This window comes from Impatiens glandulifera, chromosome 7, assembly GCF_907164915.1.
Source record: "Impatiens glandulifera chromosome 7, dImpGla2.1, whole genome shotgun sequence".
Taxonomy (NCBI): domain Eukaryota; kingdom Viridiplantae; phylum Streptophyta; class Magnoliopsida; order Ericales; family Balsaminaceae; genus Impatiens; species Impatiens glandulifera.
The window spans coordinates 38,573,847-38,596,084 of NC_061868.1; the positions used below are offsets into that span (position 1 = coordinate 38,573,847).

At 27.8% G+C, this 22,238-nt stretch overlaps 3 protein-coding genes across 4 annotated transcripts; all 3 read left to right on the top strand.

Annotated features, from left to right (window-relative positions):
- The first annotated feature begins 3,747 nt into the window (after positions 1-3,747).
- LOC124945667 (calcium-binding allergen Bet v 3-like) lies at positions 3,748-7,916 on the top strand. The gene is made up of 2 exons (XM_047486137.1): positions 3,748-4,123; positions 7,508-7,916. The coding sequence occupies exons 1-2, from the start codon at positions 3,776-3,778 to the stop codon at positions 7,742-7,744; spliced, it is 585 nt and encodes a 194-aa protein (XP_047342093.1). The 5' UTR covers positions 3,748-3,775; the 3' UTR covers positions 7,745-7,916.
- Positions 7,917-10,562: 2,646 nt separating this feature from the next.
- On the top strand, positions 10,563-13,403 carry LOC124945756. The gene is made up of 6 exons (XM_047486246.1): positions 10,563-10,895; positions 11,732-11,911; positions 11,981-12,106; positions 12,173-12,340; positions 12,528-12,692; positions 12,756-13,403. Exons 1-6 carry the CDS (start codon positions 10,674-10,676, stop codon positions 13,179-13,181), a joined length of 1,287 nt encoding a protein of 428 aa, XP_047342202.1. The 5' UTR covers positions 10,563-10,673; the 3' UTR covers positions 13,182-13,403.
- A 2,326-nt stretch (positions 13,404-15,729) lies between these two features.
- On the top strand, positions 15,730-17,337 carry LOC124945522. Of its 2 annotated transcripts, none has more exons than XM_047485973.1 (2): positions 15,730-15,884; positions 16,142-17,337. In XM_047485973.1, exon 2 carries the CDS (start codon positions 16,170-16,172, stop codon positions 17,064-17,066), a length of 897 nt encoding a protein of 298 aa, XP_047341929.1. In that variant the 5' UTR covers positions 15,730-15,884; positions 16,142-16,169; the 3' UTR covers positions 17,067-17,337. The 2 variants fall into 2 exon arrangements, with proteins under 2 accessions (XP_047341929.1, XP_047341931.1); XM_047485975.1 differs by having other exon boundaries at positions 15,731-15,878.
- The last annotated feature ends 4,901 nt before the right edge of the window (positions 17,338-22,238 follow it).

Consider the following 22,238-nt stretch of genomic DNA (forward strand, 5'->3'; position numbering starts at 1 on the left):
CACAATGTAAACCCTTAATAATCACATATTTATAGGGTAAACATTCAGGTAATAAACCTAAATAACTTTGGTCAGGCCCAAACACAAAACCAAAAAAAGAAAACTCAATAAACTCTAATTAACAATGTAGAGTTTATTATAAGTACAGGCTCCATAACTCAACAATTTCTCACTTGGAGACTAACTTCATCATCTCTCGATCAGTAGTGGCTTTCCATTCGGTGTCTTAACGAAGAAGATCAACTGAAGTTGCACACAATTTCAGTTTCTCATTTGTCACAACTTTCATCAACATATCAGCTGGATTCTCACTCCCGGGAATCTTCTCAAGAGCTAATACTCCATCTTCTAAAGCTAACCGGATGAAATGATAACGAACCTGTATATGCTTCGTCCTGACATGATAAACATGATTTTTTGCCAAATGAATGGCACTCTGACTGTCGCATCGCAACATACTTCTCTCGCAGTCTTGACCCAATTCTCGTAAAAAGGGTTGTAACCACATCATCTCCGTAGAAGCCTCTGTCATAGCAACAATCTTCTGCAATTTTGAAACCCAACTGATTGCAGTTCCTCTAGAGTATAAATGTACCCTGTTGTGCTCTTCCTACTATCATTATCACCACCATTGTCAGCATCAACATATCCTCCAAACCCATATTAGACTTTCGAAAACACAAAGCAAGACTCGTACTTCCTTTTAAGTATCGTAGTATCTACTTTACTGCTTCCCAATATTGTCTACCCGGGTTGCTCATGAACCTGCTAACAACTCCCACTGCATGTGTTATGTCTGGTCTTGTGCAAACCATCGCATACATAATACAACCAATGACAGAGGCATACGAAACAGTGGCCATGTAATTTTTCTCCTCCTCTGTTGAAGGCGACTGATCTTTAGATAGTCTGAAGTGACTAGCTAAGGGGGTAGTAACCGGTTTTGCATCATACAAGTTGAACATGCTAAGAACTTTCTTCACACATTCTTCTTGTGAAAGCTTGAGAACTTCTTCATCCCTGAAAATTCTCATCTCAAAGATTTGTTTAACAGCACCCAAATCCTTCATTGCAAACTTTTCAGACAACTCTTTCTTGATCTTGTTAATCTCATACAAGCTTGCTCCAGCAATCAACATGTCATCAACGTAGAGAAGAAGAATAATGTACGATTTATCAAACCTCTTAATATAGCAGCAATGATCAGCGTCACACCTCAAAAAATTGTTACTTTTCATGAAGCTATCGAACTTCTTGTACCATTGCCTTGGAGCCTGTTTCAAACCATACAGACTCTTCTGAAGCTTACACACAAGTTCATCTTTTCCTTTGATTTCAAATCCTTCTGGTTGTCGCATATAAATCTCTTCATCTAAATCACCATGAAGAAAAGCAATTTTGACATCCATTTGTTGAAGATGAAGGTCTTCTTTCACAACCAAACTCAAAATAGTTCTAATTGTCATCAATTTAACTACTGGAGAGAAGATCTCATTGTAGTCAATACCTTCTTTCTGTTGAAATCTTTTCACAACCAATATTGCCTTGTACCTCATGGTTTTATCATGTTCTTCTTTAATCCTGAAGATCCATTTGGGGCCACGTTCTCAACGATTTCATCTTCAACAACACATTGTTCTTCTTCGACAACCGGTATATATTCAGCTGAAAATTCTCTCAAATCGACTGTACCAGTCTCTTCCAACTTGAAATTACCATCTGATGTCTTCCCAACACAATCTTTGTAAAGAACATGTTCAATGAAGATAACATTTCTGCTACGAATGATCTTCTGATTTTGATTATCCCAGAAACGATAACCAAACTCGATATCACCATAACCAATAAAAAACATTTATTAGACTTTGAATCAAGCTTGCTCCTATCACATTCATTAATATGAACATATGATAAACAACCAAACACTTTCAAATAAGAAAGATTTACCTTTTTATTACTCCAGGTATCTCCCAAATCCGACCTGCTTGAAAACAATCTGTAAAAACACAAGAAAGAAGACACACAAAAACACACAGATTTATAGTGATTCACTCAAATTGAGCTACATCCACTTCAACCACCACCAGATTTACTATGAAGAAGAAGAAGGAATACATAGTTTTTGCCTCACACTTTATCTCTCTAGAATTCTGTCTTCACAATGTAAATCCTTAATAATCACATATTTATAGGGTAAACATTCAGGGTAATAAACCTAAATAACTTTGGTCAGGCCAAGTCCAAAACCAAAAAAAGAAACTCAATAAAATCTAATTAACAATGTAGAGTTTATTATAAGTGTAGGCTTCATAACTCAATAATATTTACAGCTGATCAACCAAAGCCTGCTTGGTTAGAGCTTTAGATTTATCAATCTTGTTGCCAAGAACAAGCAAAGGAATGACACTTAAAGAAGGGTTCTCCAAGAGATAATGAAGCTTTGTTCTTGAAATCAGGACATTATCTCTGTCTGTTGCATCAACTACATACAGAATTGCAGACACACCACGACAGTAGCGTTCTCACATGCTCATAAACCTCCTTTGCCCACCAAAATCCCATAGTTTTATAGTTACATTTCCTTTAGTTAAATTTCACCTAACAATTTTTTCAACTTGTCAAATTCTATCTAAATTCTACCATTTTTTATACATAAACAAACTACTTACGTCAGCAAATACTTCAGCTGCAATTGAAAAAAATGATACTATCAATCGAGAGACACAACCGTAATAATGAAATGCAAGTACTAACTATAAATGGTCTGGTCGCGTGACGCACCCGCATCACGCACCTGCGTGACGCACCCGGATTCCGCCGCAACAGTGACATTTACCTAATCAATCCCTAATCCCTAAACCTAACAAACAATGCGTTCAAAGAAAGAAATAAAGGAAGGAGGAAGCATACCAGCGGACATCCTTCCTTCGTTAGGATTCCGACGTCTTCGTCGGGGTCATCTTGTTTTTAGAGAGAAGGAGAAGAAGAGGAGGTGAAGAGAGAGAACAGGGAAGAAAGAAATGAAAATAAATTGGAAAACTAGAAATTTTCTAATTATATAGCAAGGGCATTGTGGACTTTTCACAATGCACTCGGGTGCGTCACGCAACTAGAGGATGCGTTACGCAATAGGGGCATTTTCGTCAGAAAAAAAAAGAGGGTCGCCAGCACTATTTATTTTATGCGCTGACACTTTCCCCATTTAGGCCTATTATTTGGGTCATTTCCTCAAATTTCCCATTTTTTAAAACCGAACCCAACTCAAATTCTTAATTCCACACATTACACATTTTTAAGATATTTAAATCAAATTCGACAATTTGAAACGCGAATATCTCGAAAAAAAATACTCTATTTAAAACACAAACATATCTGAATTGATAAACCGTATAACGTATCTTCGAATTTATGTAAAAAATAATGATCAAATCACTCTCTTCGAATTTTCTTACATATCATTTGTTTATTTACCAAAATCATTCTCAACAAATTAAAATTTGTAAATTTCAAAAATATTAATTCTAAAAAGATAAGTCCAAAGAATTAAAAAAAACATTTTATTTATATAAAAAAAAGTTTAATTTGAAAAGACCATAATAATTGAAGCCCAAATAATAACATAATTATATTCAAAGAGTCTTCTTCTTCTTAAAATAAGGAAAAAGGGTGTTTCCACGCAAAGTAAATAGAGGTTGGTCTAATGACGCGTATTAATTTGTCTATAAATAATAATAATTGAGGGAAAAAGAGAAGTAGATAGATCTAGAAAGATAATATGGAATCGGCAATTGATAAGACGACGACGACGAAGAAACCAAGCCTGGTCGGAATGAAGGGAAAAATGTCGTCGTCTTCCTTCCGGCTTCGGAGTTCGAGTTTGAATGCTTTAAGGCTTCATCGTATATTTGATCTGTTCGATAAGAACAAGGACGGAATGATAACTGTCGACGAGCTCAGTCAGGCTCTCAATCGTTTAGGACTCGAAACTGATGTTTCTGAATTGTCTGTCATGGTCAATTCGCACATTCGCGACGGCAAAATCGGTCTTGGGTTTGAGGAATTTGATGAACTTCACAGATCCCTTAATGATACTTTCTTCGGTCTTGACCAACAGGACAATCAGGTCGGTCAATTTCTCCCTTAATCTTATTATATTTATCACTATAAAAATAGAGGAAAAAACAAAAGTAAAAAATTATTATTCAGATTTTTTTTTTTTTAAATTATATATATTTTAAGAAAAATGATAAATTCAACGAAAATTTTAAAGAAAGCAAGTACGCGAATAATGTGGCTGTCATGTGGGTAGTAGAGAAAAATTTAAAAATGTTGTTATTTCGAGACAAAAAAAAATCTGGCCCTGAAATTAGCGTTTTTGAGACCCGAAATAAACGTTTCAGGACGTGGAGGCAACATGGGAATTCGTGAACTTACTTTCGCTGAAATTTTCGTTAAGTTTATCATTCTTCATATTTTAGATGTTACCGAATATAATAATTTTGTATTATAATTAATATAAAATAATTTAGTTTAATCGATTAAATAATGATTAAATAATGTTAGGTTAATAAACTTTGATAATACCTAACTTATCAAGTATCAAGATAATCCGGTGATAACAGTTTAAAATCATGAGATCTATTACAATTAAAAAGGCTGAAAAAAAAACCTTGTTGTTAATACGGCCGGCCATGTATGTATTATTCTGAGTATTTGACAAAGACAACTTTGTTTTTTCAATATGATCAGTTTTTAATGATTTCTCAAAAAGTAAGAAAGTCTATATTATTTATGTATCATTGATTTTGTTAAAGAAATTGAACTTTCTACCCAACTTCTTCCTCCAAGTCTCTTTTATGGGACATAACTAATCATCAAAAGAAAAAAAAAATATACATGATAATTTTAATCCTAAATTTCATTATTATTCTACTACGTTTGTTATTAAACTGATTAGAATAAAAAAAATATACATGATAATCTTTTATTGAACGAACAAATAAAGATGAATCATGCTTAAGAAATCTTAGGCCTTGTTTGGTTGGGGTTATTTAAATAACTCAACCCACTCAAACATCTTTTCACTCCCCCTCTCATCAATTGCATCACTCAATTCATTACCCAAAATACTAAAATACCTTTTATTTTAAATTATTATTTATTATTTTATTATTATATATCAATATCTTTTAAGTAATTTTATCAAAAATATTTTCATCTCCTCAAAATCATCACTAATTATTATTTATTTTTTTCCTCTAGATTATTACAATAACCCCAATTCGAACCAGCCTTACTTATTAACCAAAAATACAAATCTTCCAAATCATTAAATCATTGACCTTTGCAAGCTTATCACTATTCACTAAACACGGTTAAATCATTGGCTTTTTTTTTCTTAAAAAAAAATTATATTATATTTTAGAATTAATTTAAATTTTATAGGTGCAAACATTAAATAATAAATCCGATCTGAATAAATTAGTATTTCGGATTGAATTTTTGAATTGAGTTCGAATTGTATTATGATTATTTAAATAAAAATATATTTTCTAAACTGTATTTCACCCGTAGTATAATTTTCTTTTTCTTTTTATTTCATCACAAAAGAAATGAGATTATTTATTATTTCATTAGTAACTATCCAATTTTAATTAATTAATTAAAATATTTAAAATTAATAAAAGTAAATAAAATACTATTAAAATTAATTATAACAAAATATATTATTAAAAATTTAATAAATTTTTTTATAATTAAGTTATTTATAAAAAAATAAATTAAAAAAATAAATAATTTTATTAAACAATTAGAAAAAAATTAATTAAATTATTCAAACAATACTCAATCCATCCTAAATTCAATCAGTATAAATCAATATAATGATTATATTTGAATTATGAATAAATAATATTTTAAATTAATTTAAATAAATTGATCAAACAATTTGATCACACATACTATTTTAATAAATTATAATTAATTTATGTATAAACTAGTTTACTTCTAATCTATTCTTGTAGACGGAAATATGGTATAATAGGTTATTATAACTATTATTCTATGAAATATTTATAAAGTGACTCTTTAAAAAATGTAGATAATATTCTTCGAACTTCGTTAAATTTTATGTTCTTATTTCACGTTTATCTCTATTACAATATCACTAATTTATCGCATCTTTTAGTTTAGCGATAATATGAGTTGGATATCCACATCATCTTCCTAAGGTCCTGCTCCTGCGGACAAATCTGTTCTTTCATAATATACCCTGTCCTCCCAGATGTGCCACTATATAAAATGACGTCACTTTTAAATAGTAAATCTGTTTCTTTTTCTTGTTCTTCTTTAAAATGACACAATTTTATATGGTATGAAATAACAAATCTGTCTCGTTTGAACCCGTTAGATGGTAAATTCTACGGGTTAAATTGTTAAGTGTGTTTGCGTGTTACAACGTGGTTAACCGCAGGAATTAGTCGCACTTTAAAGGAGAATTGTAAGTCAACGTTCTCAAAATAAAATAACACTAATTTAAAATACAAAGAATTTTTTATTTTTGAAAAAGTTAAGACTTTTCATTTAACAAAAACACAAGATTTAAAATAAATATTATATAAGATTGAAACAAAAACTCCAAATTTAACTAGTTTTGACTAATATTATCTGCATCCTTAAAGAGCTTCTCTATAGATATGATATTTAGTAAAAATTAATAATCCTAGTAACCTACAATGTTTAATTTGTAAAAATAAATAACTTAGAACTCATTAAAACATAAAAATTAGATATAAAAGAAGTTTAAATTATTTTTAACATTCTATTTAAACTAAGTGTTTCATAAGAAATTAATTATTCTCTATTAACAACTTCTGACTCTAACTTAGGAATTAAGATGGGAATCCTCCCTTTTCCCTTTTCTTTAATCAAACTCAGAGCCAGACATATAGCAACTTGTGACATAACCTCTTTTTAGCAATAGAAATGAGTTTCGAATTCATTTTTTTTCTCAAGATGCAATTTGTTTATTTTTGTTGTGAGCGATCTTTGGTTCGACTTCACCAACTGCGATTCGACCTCACATTTTTTTCGCAATCCAACTTCATTACTTCTATTCTTCTTTTTATTATCTCTATCTTTACTTTTATTCATTCATCTATTAATTTTAATATTTTTTTTTGCTAGCCCACATTTTTACTTTCCCATTTTCTCTTCCTAATCTTCTTCTAACTTTACACCAATACTCCCCACTACTATTTTTTTTTATTGTAATGGGGTGTCAACTTTCAAACATACCCCACTAGACCATTATTATTAAATGTGACCGAGAATATTGAAAAATTGATGAGATGTAGACAAGTTCTATTACCACAACCATACAAAAGACAATTCCTTAAATCGACTGATTTAATGGGATTTAATATTAGTAATTGAATTTGAAATGGACCTTTTTCTAAAAAAACAAAATTTAAAAAGTAATTGATCTTGAAGCCGCTTGTTGAAACAGGACGAGGAGGAATCGGATTTGAATGAAGCTTTTAAAGTGTTCGACGAAGATGGAGATGGTTATATTTCCGCTAGCGAATTACAAAAGGTTTTAGGAAAGCTCGGATTTTCAGAGGGGCGAGAGATCGACCGGTGCAAGCGAATGATCTTGTCGGTGGATCATAATCACGACGGTCGAGTTGATTTCTATGAGTTCAAGGACATGATGCGCAGTACCATCCTAGTTAACTCGTCTTAATAATATAATGATTGCCCATACCATATAATATAAATGTACTTGTTATATATATAATCTTTTTTTTTCTCAACTTGTAATAGTGTTAGTAGTTGTTGGTGATGTATTATGGTAATGAAGAATAATGTGAAGATTGTTTGTAGTTTGGTTAAATAAAAGTGATCTTCTTATCTTTAGCAATTGGAATCAATCTCATGATAGGCTATAACAGAACACTTGACACTGCACCAAGCAACTTCTAGAAAACTGATCGAAAATGGACTTAACTATTGCAGAAAACATAATTAATATTAAATTTATACCATACAAAATTATTAAAATAAATTATAAATTATTCCAATAGCGAATAAACACTCAGGTAATGTTGAAAGAGAATATATTTTAAGGCAAAGATAAAGGGTGGCTGGCCAGCCGGCGGTGGCTAACGTGACAGGTAAATATTGCTGGAAAAGATTTGGTATATAATGCCAATATTCTAATTATTTGTTTATTATTAACAAATCCAAACAATAATATTAAAAGTGACACGCACTCAACCAACTATCCAAACTATATTAAGGATTTTGACATGATTCAAAATGGTGAAGTATGATGAGTCGTTGCAATATGTGATGCAAAAAGGTGGAGACAAACCCACTTCATTTTGTATTGTAATTTGTAAATGAGTGACAGGAATTTACAATGAGTATCGGTTGTGATGTGTGCACAGAAACCACTAGTTCGGTTGGATTGAGTTGATGTGTCATTATTTATATTATTTTTTGGTGAACTATTTAGTTCGAAATGAACTGTATGACTTTTAATGATCGCAATCGACCTATAGATATACTCCGCAACGTTATTATTATGACAATAGGGGGAGATCTTTTCTGAAAAATCGTTAGAGTGAGTCGGTGATCTCATTGATTTTCTTGAGAATCCCCGAGTTTATTAGCGCTAAATTTTATGTTATTTTTATTCGATAGTTAACATTTTTAATTTATGTTTTCGTTTTACTTTTAAATGATTAATCTCGTTGTATTTGTTGTGTTTTGAGTGTGTTGGATGATAAGATAAACACTCCTGTTTATATATATATTATTTTTATCTTTATACTTATATCAAATTCATTGATTTTTTTCAAAAAAAAAATTATGTGTTACACTTATAAACATGGTTCCAAATCAATTAATATTATCCTTGCATGACTTCAAAGGATTTTGCACCATACCATTTACCAACATACTTAGCAAATAGCAATATTATTTATATGCAATTATTTCCTTTGAAATGTCAGTTAGAAGCTTATAACAAAAATATATATAATAAATATATTTATTAAAATTTTAGGAAGTAGAACAACTTATAATTAAGACTAACCTATATTTGAATTTAAAGTATTCTTGATTGGAAAATAATTGAGACAGTTAATCTTTTAATACGGACTTTTGAGTTATCTTAAAAAGTTATTATACAAAAATGGTAGTAAAATAACAGATTTATTTAATTTTAAACTAAAATTTAATAAAATACTAATGGAAAAAATTCAATTTTAAATATGAACTTGATTAAAGTTGCCTAATTTATTCATAAACTTAACAAAATATCTCATTTATCCTATAAAAAAAAATAACAGTGTTCATTTTTACTATGAATATTAAGTAGGCCGTAAATATGGTACTCAATTGAAAAAACAAATAAAGAATTAATGGACCTGCTTGGTTTGACATTCAAAGTTATTTGATTATTTAATTTTATTAATAAAATAATATAACACATTTTATATATATATATATATATATATATATATATATATATATATATATAATAAATTTCATACGTTCTGTCAAGTTAATTTAAAAAAAAAATACATCTAAAAAAAGTTTTTTCAAATATTAATTAATATTATTGATATAGAAGGATGTGAAATTGAATTGACATTATAATTAAAATTAAAATTTATATTTGAATTGAGAATTTTAATTCCAATTTTATAAGAATTGAAAATGAATTATAATTATATATAATTTTATATGAATTGACATTAAATTATATAAATTTTATTATTATATTTAGAAATTTTAGAACTGTAATATATTTATTTGACACAATATATTTGTTTGACATGTTAATTTACTCAATTAAAAAAATATCGGTTTGGTATCTTAAATTTATAAATTCAAAAAAATAAAATATCAGTTTAACATTTTTAAACTAAAAAAAAATATTAGTTCGAAAGATTAATTTACTAAGTTTAAAAATTATATATCGGTTCAATATTTTATTTTTCTAAAATAAAAAAATCGATTTAGTAGATTAATTATGTTGTAAATAATAATATATTTTATTTTAAAAACATATAAAAAAATTCCAAAGTATATAAATAGTAGAATTGAAAGGTTGAATTTCATTGCCCAAATTAAAATTATACTAATTTCAATTCTAATTCTATAATATTAAACACATTCAAGAGATTAAAAATTATTCTATAATAAATATTTAATTTGAAGATGAAAAATGACTTCCAAGACATTTAAAAAATAAAAAATAATTTATGAAGAAATGAGATGTTTAAGCAATTGCGGCTGTTACGTTGAAGGTGAGATTTCGTCAGCTGATAAAAGCCGTTGGATTAAAACAAGACGATTAAATCCAACGGCTCCGAAGATGAAGATGAATAATTAAGCTCATACACCGTTGATTGCAATAGATTAAGATCCAACGGCTAAACCAGAAATCTACAACTCTACACACGTCCGCATCTCAGCATTGTCTTAAATCCGGGTAAGTTCGTTACTAAAATGAATTCCAAATTCCAATCTATCTTTCTCTCTCTTATATTCTTCTTCCTGAAGAATAAACAAACGAAGAAGATCGTGGCGAAAGGATCAATCATTATTAGGTTTTCGTGAATTTCTCTTCATATAATTCTCCTTCATCATCAGCTCATCAGATGGCTTATAGAAGACGACAAGGAATTACAAGAGCATCAACCTTCAAAGAAGAGATTCATCATCCGCCTGATGATGATCATAACAACTCTTCTTCCTCATCCGCTAATTCTTCTCTCGCTGCTAAAGCCGTTAGAGCTTCCACTGCATATCGCGATTCATCATCTCTTTCCTCCGCTTATGGAAATTTCTCTTTTGACTCCTCCTCTGCAAATAGATCCAAGGTTCGTCTCTATAACTTTACACTTTTTTTTAAGAAAATCGCGGAGAAATCTGCACAAATCGATATATAATGAATTGATGCTTTGATCTATCGAATTTATGTTCAAATCAATGTAACTATTGTCTATGCATGATCGTTTCCATTTTTGTTGATTATTCTATCCTATTGCGTATGTTATTACAGTGCTGGTGCCTTATATGTTTTGATCTAGTCTTTGATGAGTTCTAGTTGCATTTAGGACTAGGTTTTGCAATTCTATTGTTGCTGCTGAGATTCATCTTGACCTAATTGTATTTGCTAGTCAGTTCCTTACTCGAGAGCATTATGAGTTGAATTTCTATATCAAATTGCTTTGGCTGATAATGAATCCTTACTCAATATTTAACCTAAAATCCAATTAAGACTTTCATAAGTCAATTCATTTGAACAAATTAAGATTGTTGCTGTGATTATAAAATTTATCTTCAAATCAATGTAACTATGGTCTATGCATGATCGTCTCCATTTTTGTTGTTTATTCATCGTAAGCGTTCTTATATGTTTTTATTTAGTCTTTGATGAGTTCTAGTTGCATTTAGGACTAAATTTTGTAATTCTATTGCTGCTGCTGAGATTCATCTTGACCTAATTGTATTCGCTAGTCAGTTTCTTACTCGAGAATTATGAGTTGAATGAATGTCTATATCCAATTTCTTTGGCTGATAATGAATCCTTACTCAACAATATTTAACCTAAAATCCAATTAAGAATGAAATTCCATAAGTCAATTCATTTGAACAAATTAAGATTGTTGCTGTGATTATAAATTTTGAGATAGTGCTTGTAAAAAAACCCTAGGAGCCTCCACAATTTGAATATACATCGTTCAAAAGGAACAATGAGCCTCCGAAAGGATTATGGGGAGTTCTTGCTCTGAAAGCCAAATCAATTCTTGAAGATGATGCCATTTCCCAGCAGCAATCTACAGCATCTAGCACATTGAGGCCACAACCACTTGACACATCTTGGGACAGCCAGGTAAAGATCAATAATGGAGTTTGGTTCTTGTTTTTGTCAATAATCTTGACCTATGTTTGTACATTACAGTTCAATAGGATGCAAGGGTCCTTTGATAGCAATAGAAGAGTTGAAAATCCAAGATTAAGAAAGGGATTGGATGTACTTGCTTCTTCCCTTAATAGTATAGGTGACTCTATTGGAAATGCCTTGGAGGTAAATTGATGAGTTTATTATGATAAATATGGCCTGGCCTGAAATTATTTGAATCTTCTTCTTCAGGAGGGACGCAGTATGGTGGAAAACAAGACTGCAGATATCATCCAAGAAACAAGGAAACTGCAAATAAGGAGAAAAGGAGGCAATTCTGATGAACAGATTCAGATTGCTGATTCAAACGCGCAGACCCTTCAAAACAATCAAGAAACAAAACTTAAGGCATCCCGCGACGTAAGGTGGCAAAATGTGTATTGATTTTCTGGTTAAGATATATAGCCAGCTTTGCACTACTACTACTACTATTACCACTGCTAGATCATCTACCCAATTGCCAGTTTCATTATTATTATTAGCTAAATTGGATAATAAGAAAGAAACAATGATATCCTCTGGAATTTTTGTGTTGTGAGAAATGCAGGTTGCAATGGCAACAGCTGCGAAAGCAAAGCTTCTACTCCGGGAGCTGAAAACCATAAAAGCTGATCTTGCATTTGCCCGAGAAAGATGTACTCAATTGGAAGAAGAGAACAAGATCCTTCGTGAAGCTCGCGAGAAGGGTGTTAATCCTGCTGATGATGACATGGTATGTTGTATATAAGTTGCATTAGTTTTGTCTCCTAAGTCCTAATTAATAATATTGAATCAGATACGGCTTCAACTTGAGACGCTTTTGAACGAGAAGTCTAGATTGGCCAACGAGAATTCAATATATGCTCGCGAAAACCGGTTCTTAAGGGAGATTGTGGAGTATCATCAGCTTACAATGCAGGATGTGGTGTATTTCGATGAAGGAATAGATGAAGAAGTTACTGAAGTATACCCAATACCTGCAATTTCCAGGATATTATCCATTTCACCTCCTTCTCCATTATCTCCACCATCAATTCATGATGATATTAATGTGGATCCATCTCGATTCAGCAATAGTACTAGTACTCTTGACGCAGAACACACGTTTCCATCCATCTCCCTTCCTCCGCCTCCGCCACCACCACCCACGCCCACAACCGCGAAAGCCGGTGGTTCATTCGATTTGACAGTACCACAAGACACTAATGAGGTGATCAAGTGATGAGGGATTTGTTTTTATTTTACTTTATGTGTTTGCTTGTGTTGTTGTTGGTGGTAAAATATTATATTGAACTAATTAATGAAGAACCAAACAAACTAGCTATCATGATTCATGTGCAAACATTCAAGCTTTTATTTTACAAAAAGATGTATCATTAATTAATCATAAGTGTGTCAAATGGTTTATTGACAAAACACTTAACAATGTGAACTCAGATTTTTTATAACATGTGTTTGGTTTGAAAAAGTATGATTGACTTAAATAACTTATATTAAAATTTGTACACTTTGTAGATTTCTCAAATACAAATTTATTGAGGCTTTATTGGCCCAATAAGGAACCACATTATCCAGTAACAATTCTGTTAATAAAATAAATCTAAAATTGAAATTTGTATGGTTTATAACTAAATAATGCCAAATAACGCATTATCCAAATCAAGGATATTAAAATTCTGAGAATTTTTAAAATCTTAATAGTTTACAAATTTCGAAAAGGGTAACAATTTTTATTTTGATTTTAGATTACTTTTAAGAATAATGGTAAATAACATAGTTAGTGTTATGAATGATGTCGGAAATGATGTGTTAACACGTGATTGAACTTGGAAAATGAAATTGCTCTCTCCTATTAAATTTAATTTCAATCACGTATTGTCACATCATTCTCGACACTATTTATGACACCAATTTCAATCTCTTACTCTACTTTTAAATAGTTAAAGTTTTCAGATTTTAATTTTAAATTTACTAAAATAAGATTTTATGAGTTTATAAATAATTTTAATTTTACGGTTTAAAATCAATGAAAAAAATAAATTTATATTTATAAATTAGAAAAGGTATATATTATTTATTCAATAAATAAATTAATATAATTAATTTTGTATATATAACTTTTTTATAATGCCATTTACTTATTATTATTTTTTAATAATTATATATAGATATATATAATACTTATATTATATATAATATAATAATAATATATAACTAATACATTTTTTAAAAAAATTAAACTGTTGTCATTTCAAACAAATTATTAATTTTACGAGTTTACAATTAATTAATTAATTTAAAAAATTAAATAAACTCTTGATTTTAATTATTTTCCAAACTTTTTAGGAAAAACTAAGTCTAACTGAATCTTATTTAAAACTATTCATTCTCATGTGAGAAATTGGAAGAAATGGTGTTGTTTATTATAATAAAAAAAATACAAAGCCCAACTATGAAAATGATTTGTAACCTAATGAAGCATGACAATATTATAAATATATAAATTTCAGGAATTCCAGACTTTAGGTTCACTTTACCGGAAAAAGAAAAAGTAGTGGAAAAGTGAGACAATAATATATATATATAAATAAATAAGTGGAGTATAAGAAACGAAAATGTAACTCTTGAAGTTTGCTTTGCTTGCATGTATTTTAAGACAATTGGTCTAAGTAAAAGAAATAAATACAAACTATTTTAATAATTATCCAATAAAGAGACCTAGATTTCATATAAAAAATATATTTTTAAGTGAATATATAAAAAAAATATCTACAATAATAAATAAAAAAATATATTATATGACATTTTTAGAACTAATTAAGAGTTTCAAGTGACAAGTGAGTTTTTAAGATATTAAATATCATATGTTTGATTTTTATTATCAATTGCTTAAATTAAAGTAAGAGTCATATTTGGGATTGTCAATTAATTTCATATATTTCAAAAAAAATATAAAAAATATTTGTTGGGATAAAATCTTTATAAATAAAAGTAAAATGAGGATAATTTCTATCTTCCACAATTTTATCAGACAAATTACATTCTCATCTATATGGGCTTTTTGCTCACTTTAATTAATTACTCCAATATTTTAACCTTTAGCAAATTATCCAAATTTTTGACTTCAATACTTATAAAGAGAGCACAAATCATGTCCAAGAAAGTCAAACACCACATATTTTCTGTGTAAACCTTATTTAATTAAATTCAAAGGTCAAATTTTATTGTTGACAAAGATCTTATTGAAAAAAATTAAATTTTGATATATACAAAAGAAATGAAAAAAGTTTGATGAAATTAAGGTAATAAGAAATAATAATTCATTTTTATAAGCAAAATATATAAAAATACCATGTATATAAATACAAATAATACAAAACACAATTTTAAAAATAAACTAATGTAGTAATATCTTTATGAGATTTAAAATGATTTTTTTTATTTGTTTAAAGTTGGTCTTCACCATTATATTATTAATTAAATTGACTTATTATATTTAGGTAATCAATTGATTTAAAGTTCATTTCCTCAACTAGATTTCATTTACTACTTCCATAATTTAATCAATATCTATCAATACTAACTATTTTTATATTATTTTAATTATAATGAGTATTCCAGAATAATTTGTCAAGAAAATTGATAGCAAAATGTCAATAAATAAGATATTTTATTTCATACCAAATATAAATTTCTATTTACATCTTTTTTTTTATCATTTTTTTGTTTTTGTGTCTGTCTTCTGTCTTGTCTCTTTCTCTCTCCTTTTCTTGCTTTCCCTACTTCCACCAGCTTTCTTTCACTCCACCATTTTCGATTTCAAGCTTATCTTTACCTACTGATTCATCTTCTTGAGGAGAGAAAGAACATGAAGATCGATTCTTACCATTTTGAGTGAAGAAAAATCTCATGAACAACTGTAAAGGTTCATTCTTTTACTTTTTACTCTGCATTATTTCTTGTTCCCACATTGCTAATTAGGTTAGGGATGAGAAAGTTCTGAAATTTGTAGCTTTTAGATTCAAAAGTAGAAGAAAAAAGAGATAGCAACGGCTTAAACCCTTTTTTATCATTGAGTTTAGTTCTTAGTTTTGTTATCCTTTCTCTTTACAGTTTTCTTCCCGTTGGATAGAGTGGTTATGATTTCTGAAGCTTTTGCCTTTGATTGAATTACATTTGCAGAGTTCGATTTTCCTGCGTTTTAGTTTCAATGGGGTTTCTTCTTTTTGATAGAAGAAGTCTAACAATGCTTCTTATACTATCAGAGTTAATCTTTTGGTTACCAAATCTGAAATCTGAAGAAACCCTAGATTCACTTCTCCAAGACTACGCTTTTCGTGCATTTGTTCGACCCAAAACCGGTATTGTTTACAATGGCTCTGTTCCATCGAATCTAACCGGGATTAAGATCTCAGCATTGAGGCTTAGAAGTGGCAGTTTATGGGCTCGAGGAGTAGAGACTTACAATGAGTTTGAAATTCCTAAAGGAATTATTGTTGAACCATATGTAGAAAGGATAGTTTTGGTTTACCAAAACCTAGCCAATTGGTCTGCATCTTACTATTCTTTAACAGGCTACACTCACTTAGTTCCAGTCCTGGGTCTACTAGCTTATGATGCTTCAAACTTGTCGGCTAAGAATTTACCGGAGTTGTTTATTAGATCATCAGGGGAAAAACCCATATCGATTCGATTTCAGAATGTGGGTTTGGTTCCTGATGGATCGGTTGCTATGTGTGTTTGGTTTGATTTACAAGGCAGGGTTAATTTTAGTAATGTGGAATTGGGTAACACTTGTTTGGTTTCTCAGCAGGGTCATTTCTCGATTGTGGCTAACTATACTGATGTTAGACAGATTAGGACAAAGAATTCGAAAGCCACATGGCTTATTGTTGGGTCGGTTTTGGGTGGTGTTGTGTTGGTTGTGGTTATGGTTTTGGTGGTAATGTGGATTAGGAAGTATATGGTTAAGAAGAAAATGGGACGAATGGAAAGAGAGGCGGAGGTTGGAGAAGCTTTGAGTATGAAATCGGTTGGGAATGTGAAGGCTCCGTCTGCAATGGGGACGAGGACTCAACCTGCGATTGAGCATGATTATGTTCCTTAAACATTTTGATGATCCATTTGTTTAGGTATTTCTTGAGTTTTACACCTTTTGTTTTGTTTTGTTTTATGAATTGTTGGTATAGTTACATGAGTTGAAGTGTAAATGATGAAAATCTGAGATGGCAGTTGGATAGGATCATAGGAGAATTGAGGGTTTTTTCTATTTTAGATATGATTGTTTGTCTGTTTTAGGTTTGAGAGTGATTGAATTGTGTGATGAAATTTGCTTCTGTCCAATTAGACAGGAAATAAGAAATTCGGTTTTAGTTTTAGTTGTCTTCTTATAAATATGTTAAACATCATCATGTATATAGTTCCAAAAATTGTTTTAAATCCAATAAATTATGAAAAATGTTCCAATAATCCTTATTTTTTTTTGGAAAAGAAATTTTTGATGAATGAAGTTTAAAATAACTAATGTAAATTGTACACTAACTAACAATTAGGATATTCAACCGGTTAGTTAAACGGTTCCCATTAAGTCTAGTTTTACCTCTTTTTGTAAGAACTAGTTAATCGATTAGTATTGGTATCGATTTTATCGGTTTTGGTTCTATAGGTTTCAGGCTATATCGGTCGGTTAACCGGTTTAATCGTGAACCGATAATTCAATATTTTAAACTAAGTATTAAATTATTAAATTTTTTTTTCCGAAAACTTGTTTGTAATATGCTATTCTCCATTTTTATCTATTTTTATAATATAATATACTAATTTATCTTAGATATATTTTGAAATATATTATAATATATTATATTAGTGTAATAATATTATAATATATTTTAAAAGTCTTCATTTTTAACCTAATAACCTTATAAATTATTTATTTTTTTAAAACAATTCTATATAAATTATAATTTAAAATTTAAAAACAATTAATATATATTATTTATAATATATCTAATTTTTATAAAATAACTAATATAAATATATATAATTAAATTATTCTCTAAACCGCTAGAAAATAATTCAACCGAAAATTAAACCGTTTGACCGGTTAACTGGAACCGTTAGAATCGGTTAACTAATAAACTAGTAAACTATCGGTTCAGTTGGGTTATCAATTCTCGTTTTTTTCACAACCCTAGCAATTAAGTTCATACATCAATAAAGAATACCATAAAACAAGTATATATAATATTAAACAGTTACTATTGTTCATGCAACTACATTAATTTAATTTTATATAAAACTGAAAAATTAAAGAAGGATTTGAGCAATAATCATGTTTAAAATATCAACGTGAAGTTCACGTGTTCGATCTCACCTAAAACGGTTAGGAGTTGGGACTTTTGAAAAGTTTTCCGAAGTCAGAACTCATATATATGGCTCTTGGGACCAATTACTCTATTATTTTCAATTCATCGTTAGTAGGTAACCAACAACAAACACATTTAAACTTGCTGACAATAAGGCCATGATCATCTGTCTAAGTTGATATGTCAATTTAAGCCAATCTATTGTTGGATCCTGTCTTTCTTTCGAGATCATTCCTGATTTTGACACACACAAAACAATACTAATTAACACATGTTTCCCAATCCTTATGCTAGCTACAATGATTATTAATATATATGATATTGGGAAAACAGACTATTCATATATGGTTTAAGACTTTGAATGTCAAATTCATTGATGGGTGAAAAGTGTGTTTTTTCAATATAACATGGTTGGAGTTCATTATTCCAAAGTAATATAGTCTTGACATTCATCTCAACATTTAAAGCGTTCTAAATGAAAATTGAACTCATGTATCTCTTAAAAAACATTATTGTGCATAAAATACATTTTTGAGTTATTTATACATTTAACTTATTATTTTATATAATATAATAAATATTTAGTTAATGGTTTAGGGTTAATAATTTTTACAATAACTTTTTTAAAATTATTTTATGTTTTAATTTTATTTTTGAGTTTAATAAAAAATGTTAATTTCATCTAAATTTTATATACATGATATAATTTAAAATGTCACAAGATTTTTTTTTAAAATTAACATATATATATATATATATTGTTTATTTTAAAATCAATCATGACAATCAAATTAATATTTATTATATTATATAAAATAATAATTTAAATGTATAATTGTATATAATAAAATATAAATAATTAAATTTATCTCTATTTTAGGAAAGAGATTTTTAAATGTATAAATTATTTTAAAACTATTTTTCTATCATATAAATTTAATTATTTATATTTTAATATATATATATATATATGCATTTAAAAAAATATATATTATATTTATATTTATTTGAAACTGATTAAATAAATATAAGCAAATATTTATTAAATTATATAAAATAATCATTTTAATGAATAAGTATATATAAATAATTAAATTATTAATAATAATAATTTAAATATATATTACCATATAAATAATTACATTAATAAAAAATAATAATTTAATAATATATAATTAAATTTATATGTATTTATAAAAAAAATATAATTGTAAAAAATAAATTCAGTTTAAATATTAAATTAAGTTAATTTTGAAATAAATAAACAAAGTAACTTATTTTGATAAAATAAACTCCAAAAAGGTTATATTTAGAAACCAGACATAAAGCCTAAGCTTGTATGATCTTGCCTTTTTTAAGTGTTAAATTGATAATAATTTATTTGGTCTAAATTATTCAAATGTATTTTTATATTTAAGTTTTATAAAAAAAATGAATATTCTTATTTGAATGTTTAAAAACTAGCATGACGTTAGTGTAATGACGATTACTCTAACTTAAAACGTTTTAAGTTATAATAAAATATAATATTTTAATTAATAAATAATATGATAAAAGAAAAAAAAAACTATTAAACAATTGATCAAACAAGTTATAAGTTGGATCTAATCAAATTTCAACTTCTCCAAATAAAAATAATTATAGATGTTCCAAGAATAAATAGTAAAAAAATAAGAAATAACATGTTTGTATAAGGAAAACCTAAAAATTAATTTATCAAACTTTAAATTTTGGATTTAGAATATGAGATATTAAATATCTCTTGACAAATGAATTTTGTTCAAGTTTAATATTAAAAATTATAGTAAGTGATCGGGATTGTATTAAGAGCAAGTTTTAAAATTTCTTATAAGAAACAGTCACCAATAATAACATCCATATAATTAACTTATTTATTATATTGTAGTCTAAGTTCTATTATATATATAAAAAATATTTATCTTTAGGAAGAATTGTCACAATCTCTGTTAATTGAATTTTATATCTCTAGTATCTTATAAATTGTATTAGAAGTTGGACCACTTTAATAATATAAATCTTAACATTTCGATCAAAATACAAAATAAATTAAATAATTGTTAATTATTCAAACTATATGTTGTTTTTATTACCAATGGTCCAGTATTACTATTACAATTATCAGAATTGCTATTTAGCTTTGCATTTAAATAAGTATTGAATAAACATATAATTTTATTAATACAAATTATACCAATTTAATTTATAACCTTATTGTTACAGGGAATAATAATATAATAATACCTATGCACAACCATTTTTATATTATTAAAAGTGTTTGATTTATTAGATTAATCGGTTCATTATTTAACATCACGGTTTATAAATTATTCCTTTTAATTTTGAAATAACAATTTTATAATAAATATATCATTTAAAAAAAAGGCTGAAAAGAACAATTTATAAATTATCTTCATATATTTACTTATTAAATAAAAATATTTCATTTCACCTCAACAAAAATATCAATAATTATTTTTTCTAATTTAAAAAGATTTCTATTAACAAAATATTAAAATTAACAATAAAACAATAAATGGAATTTATATGTGACATGATCATGTTATAATATTGATAAAGTTAATTTTTTTTTCTATGTTCTCACGTATAATTCACACTAAAATTAAAAAGAAAAATTATTAATTTAGACAATGTGTTTGAGTTAACTTTTTTTTTAACATCTATGTATTTTTATAATATATCTGATAATTTTAATGAGAATTAAATTTATAACTTTAGTTAGAAAATAAAAATCTTAATCCAAATTATTGTGATTAATTTACCTTATTCATATAAACTTTAATTATTTAAATAATATGGGTTCCATTAATGAGAATATATGGAGATTAGAGTATCTGGGTAATTAATTAATTAATTAATATATATATATATTTGATTAATTATGAGGACAAATTTGATGTTAAATCTATAATTGAAAAAAAAAAAAAAGGTATTTCAAAACGGCGTCGTATAAGAGGATTAGTGTCGGCCACTCCTGTATTTCCAGCTAAGGCTGGGTTGGATGGCATCCACCCCCTCGATGGAGACCAATCTCATGATAGTGGGCCCCAAATCTATGCACGCCTGCCACGTGTCTCTCTTTTAATACACTCGCCTACACCCTAACCCACCCCCTCCCTCTAGGCCTTGTTTGCTTTTTTTTTAGTTTGCCATATATTTGTAACTTTTTTTTTTAATTATATATTTGTATTTTTTTTAATTGTTTTTATTATTTTTAATATAAAATTGTAATATAATATTTACTTTAATTTAATATGTTCTTAGATGACGTTCTATTCTTACAATATCATGTCACTTTTTTAATTAGATTTTATTATACTATTCTTTGTCAAATGTTACATATAACTTAGAAAAAAGAAAAAAAAAAGTTTCATTAATAAATTTGTACTATAGATCTAGTTTGATGTAGGATTAAAATGTTTGATAAAATTGTATGTTATTGTGATAAATGATTAAAATGTCAATTTGATATATTAAATATTTATAAAATATAAAAATATATTTTTTGGATTGTTATTTTTTTGTTAATTAAGATTTATTTATTTATTTATCAACATTAATATATTTTTTAAAAGGATAAATTTTGTAATGTAATCGTAAAAATTGTAATCAAATTCTTACATAATTTTTTAATAATTTTTTTATATTACAAATCAAACCATTAATAATTAAACCCAAAACAATCAAACTTATAATAAAAAAAGCATGACATAAAACACAAAAAATATAATAAAAAAGCAATTTAAAATAAATCAGTCAAAACAATGAGATCATCAAAAACACATAAAAATCATAATAAATAAATAAAAACTAAAAAGAAATGACAATCCACAAGATTTAAATGAATTAAGGAGTACAATCAATTTTATAAGATA

Excerpts from the sequence above, each read along its gene's own strand:
- LOC124945756 (XM_047486246.1), top strand. The coding sequence starts at position 10,674 with ATGGCTTATAGAAGACGACAAGGAATTACAAGAGCATCAACCTTCAAA. Across the intron at positions 10,896-11,731 it reads CCTCTGCAAATAGATCCAAG|GAGCCTCCACAATTTGAATA; the intron begins GTTCGTCTCTAT and ends AAAAAACCCTAG. Across the intron at positions 11,912-11,980 it reads ACACATCTTGGGACAGCCAG|TTCAATAGGATGCAAGGGTC; the intron begins GTAAAGATCAAT and ends TGTACATTACAG.
- LOC124945522 (XM_047485973.1), top strand. The coding sequence starts at position 16,170 with ATGGGGTTTCTTCTTTTTGATAGAAGAAGTCTAACAATGCTTCTTATA.
- LOC124945667 (XM_047486137.1), top strand. The coding sequence starts at position 3,776 with ATGGAATCGGCAATTGATAAGACGACGACGACGAAGAAACCAAGCCTG. Across the intron at positions 4,124-7,507 it reads TTGACCAACAGGACAATCAG|GACGAGGAGGAATCGGATTT; the intron begins GTCGGTCAATTT and ends TTGTTGAAACAG.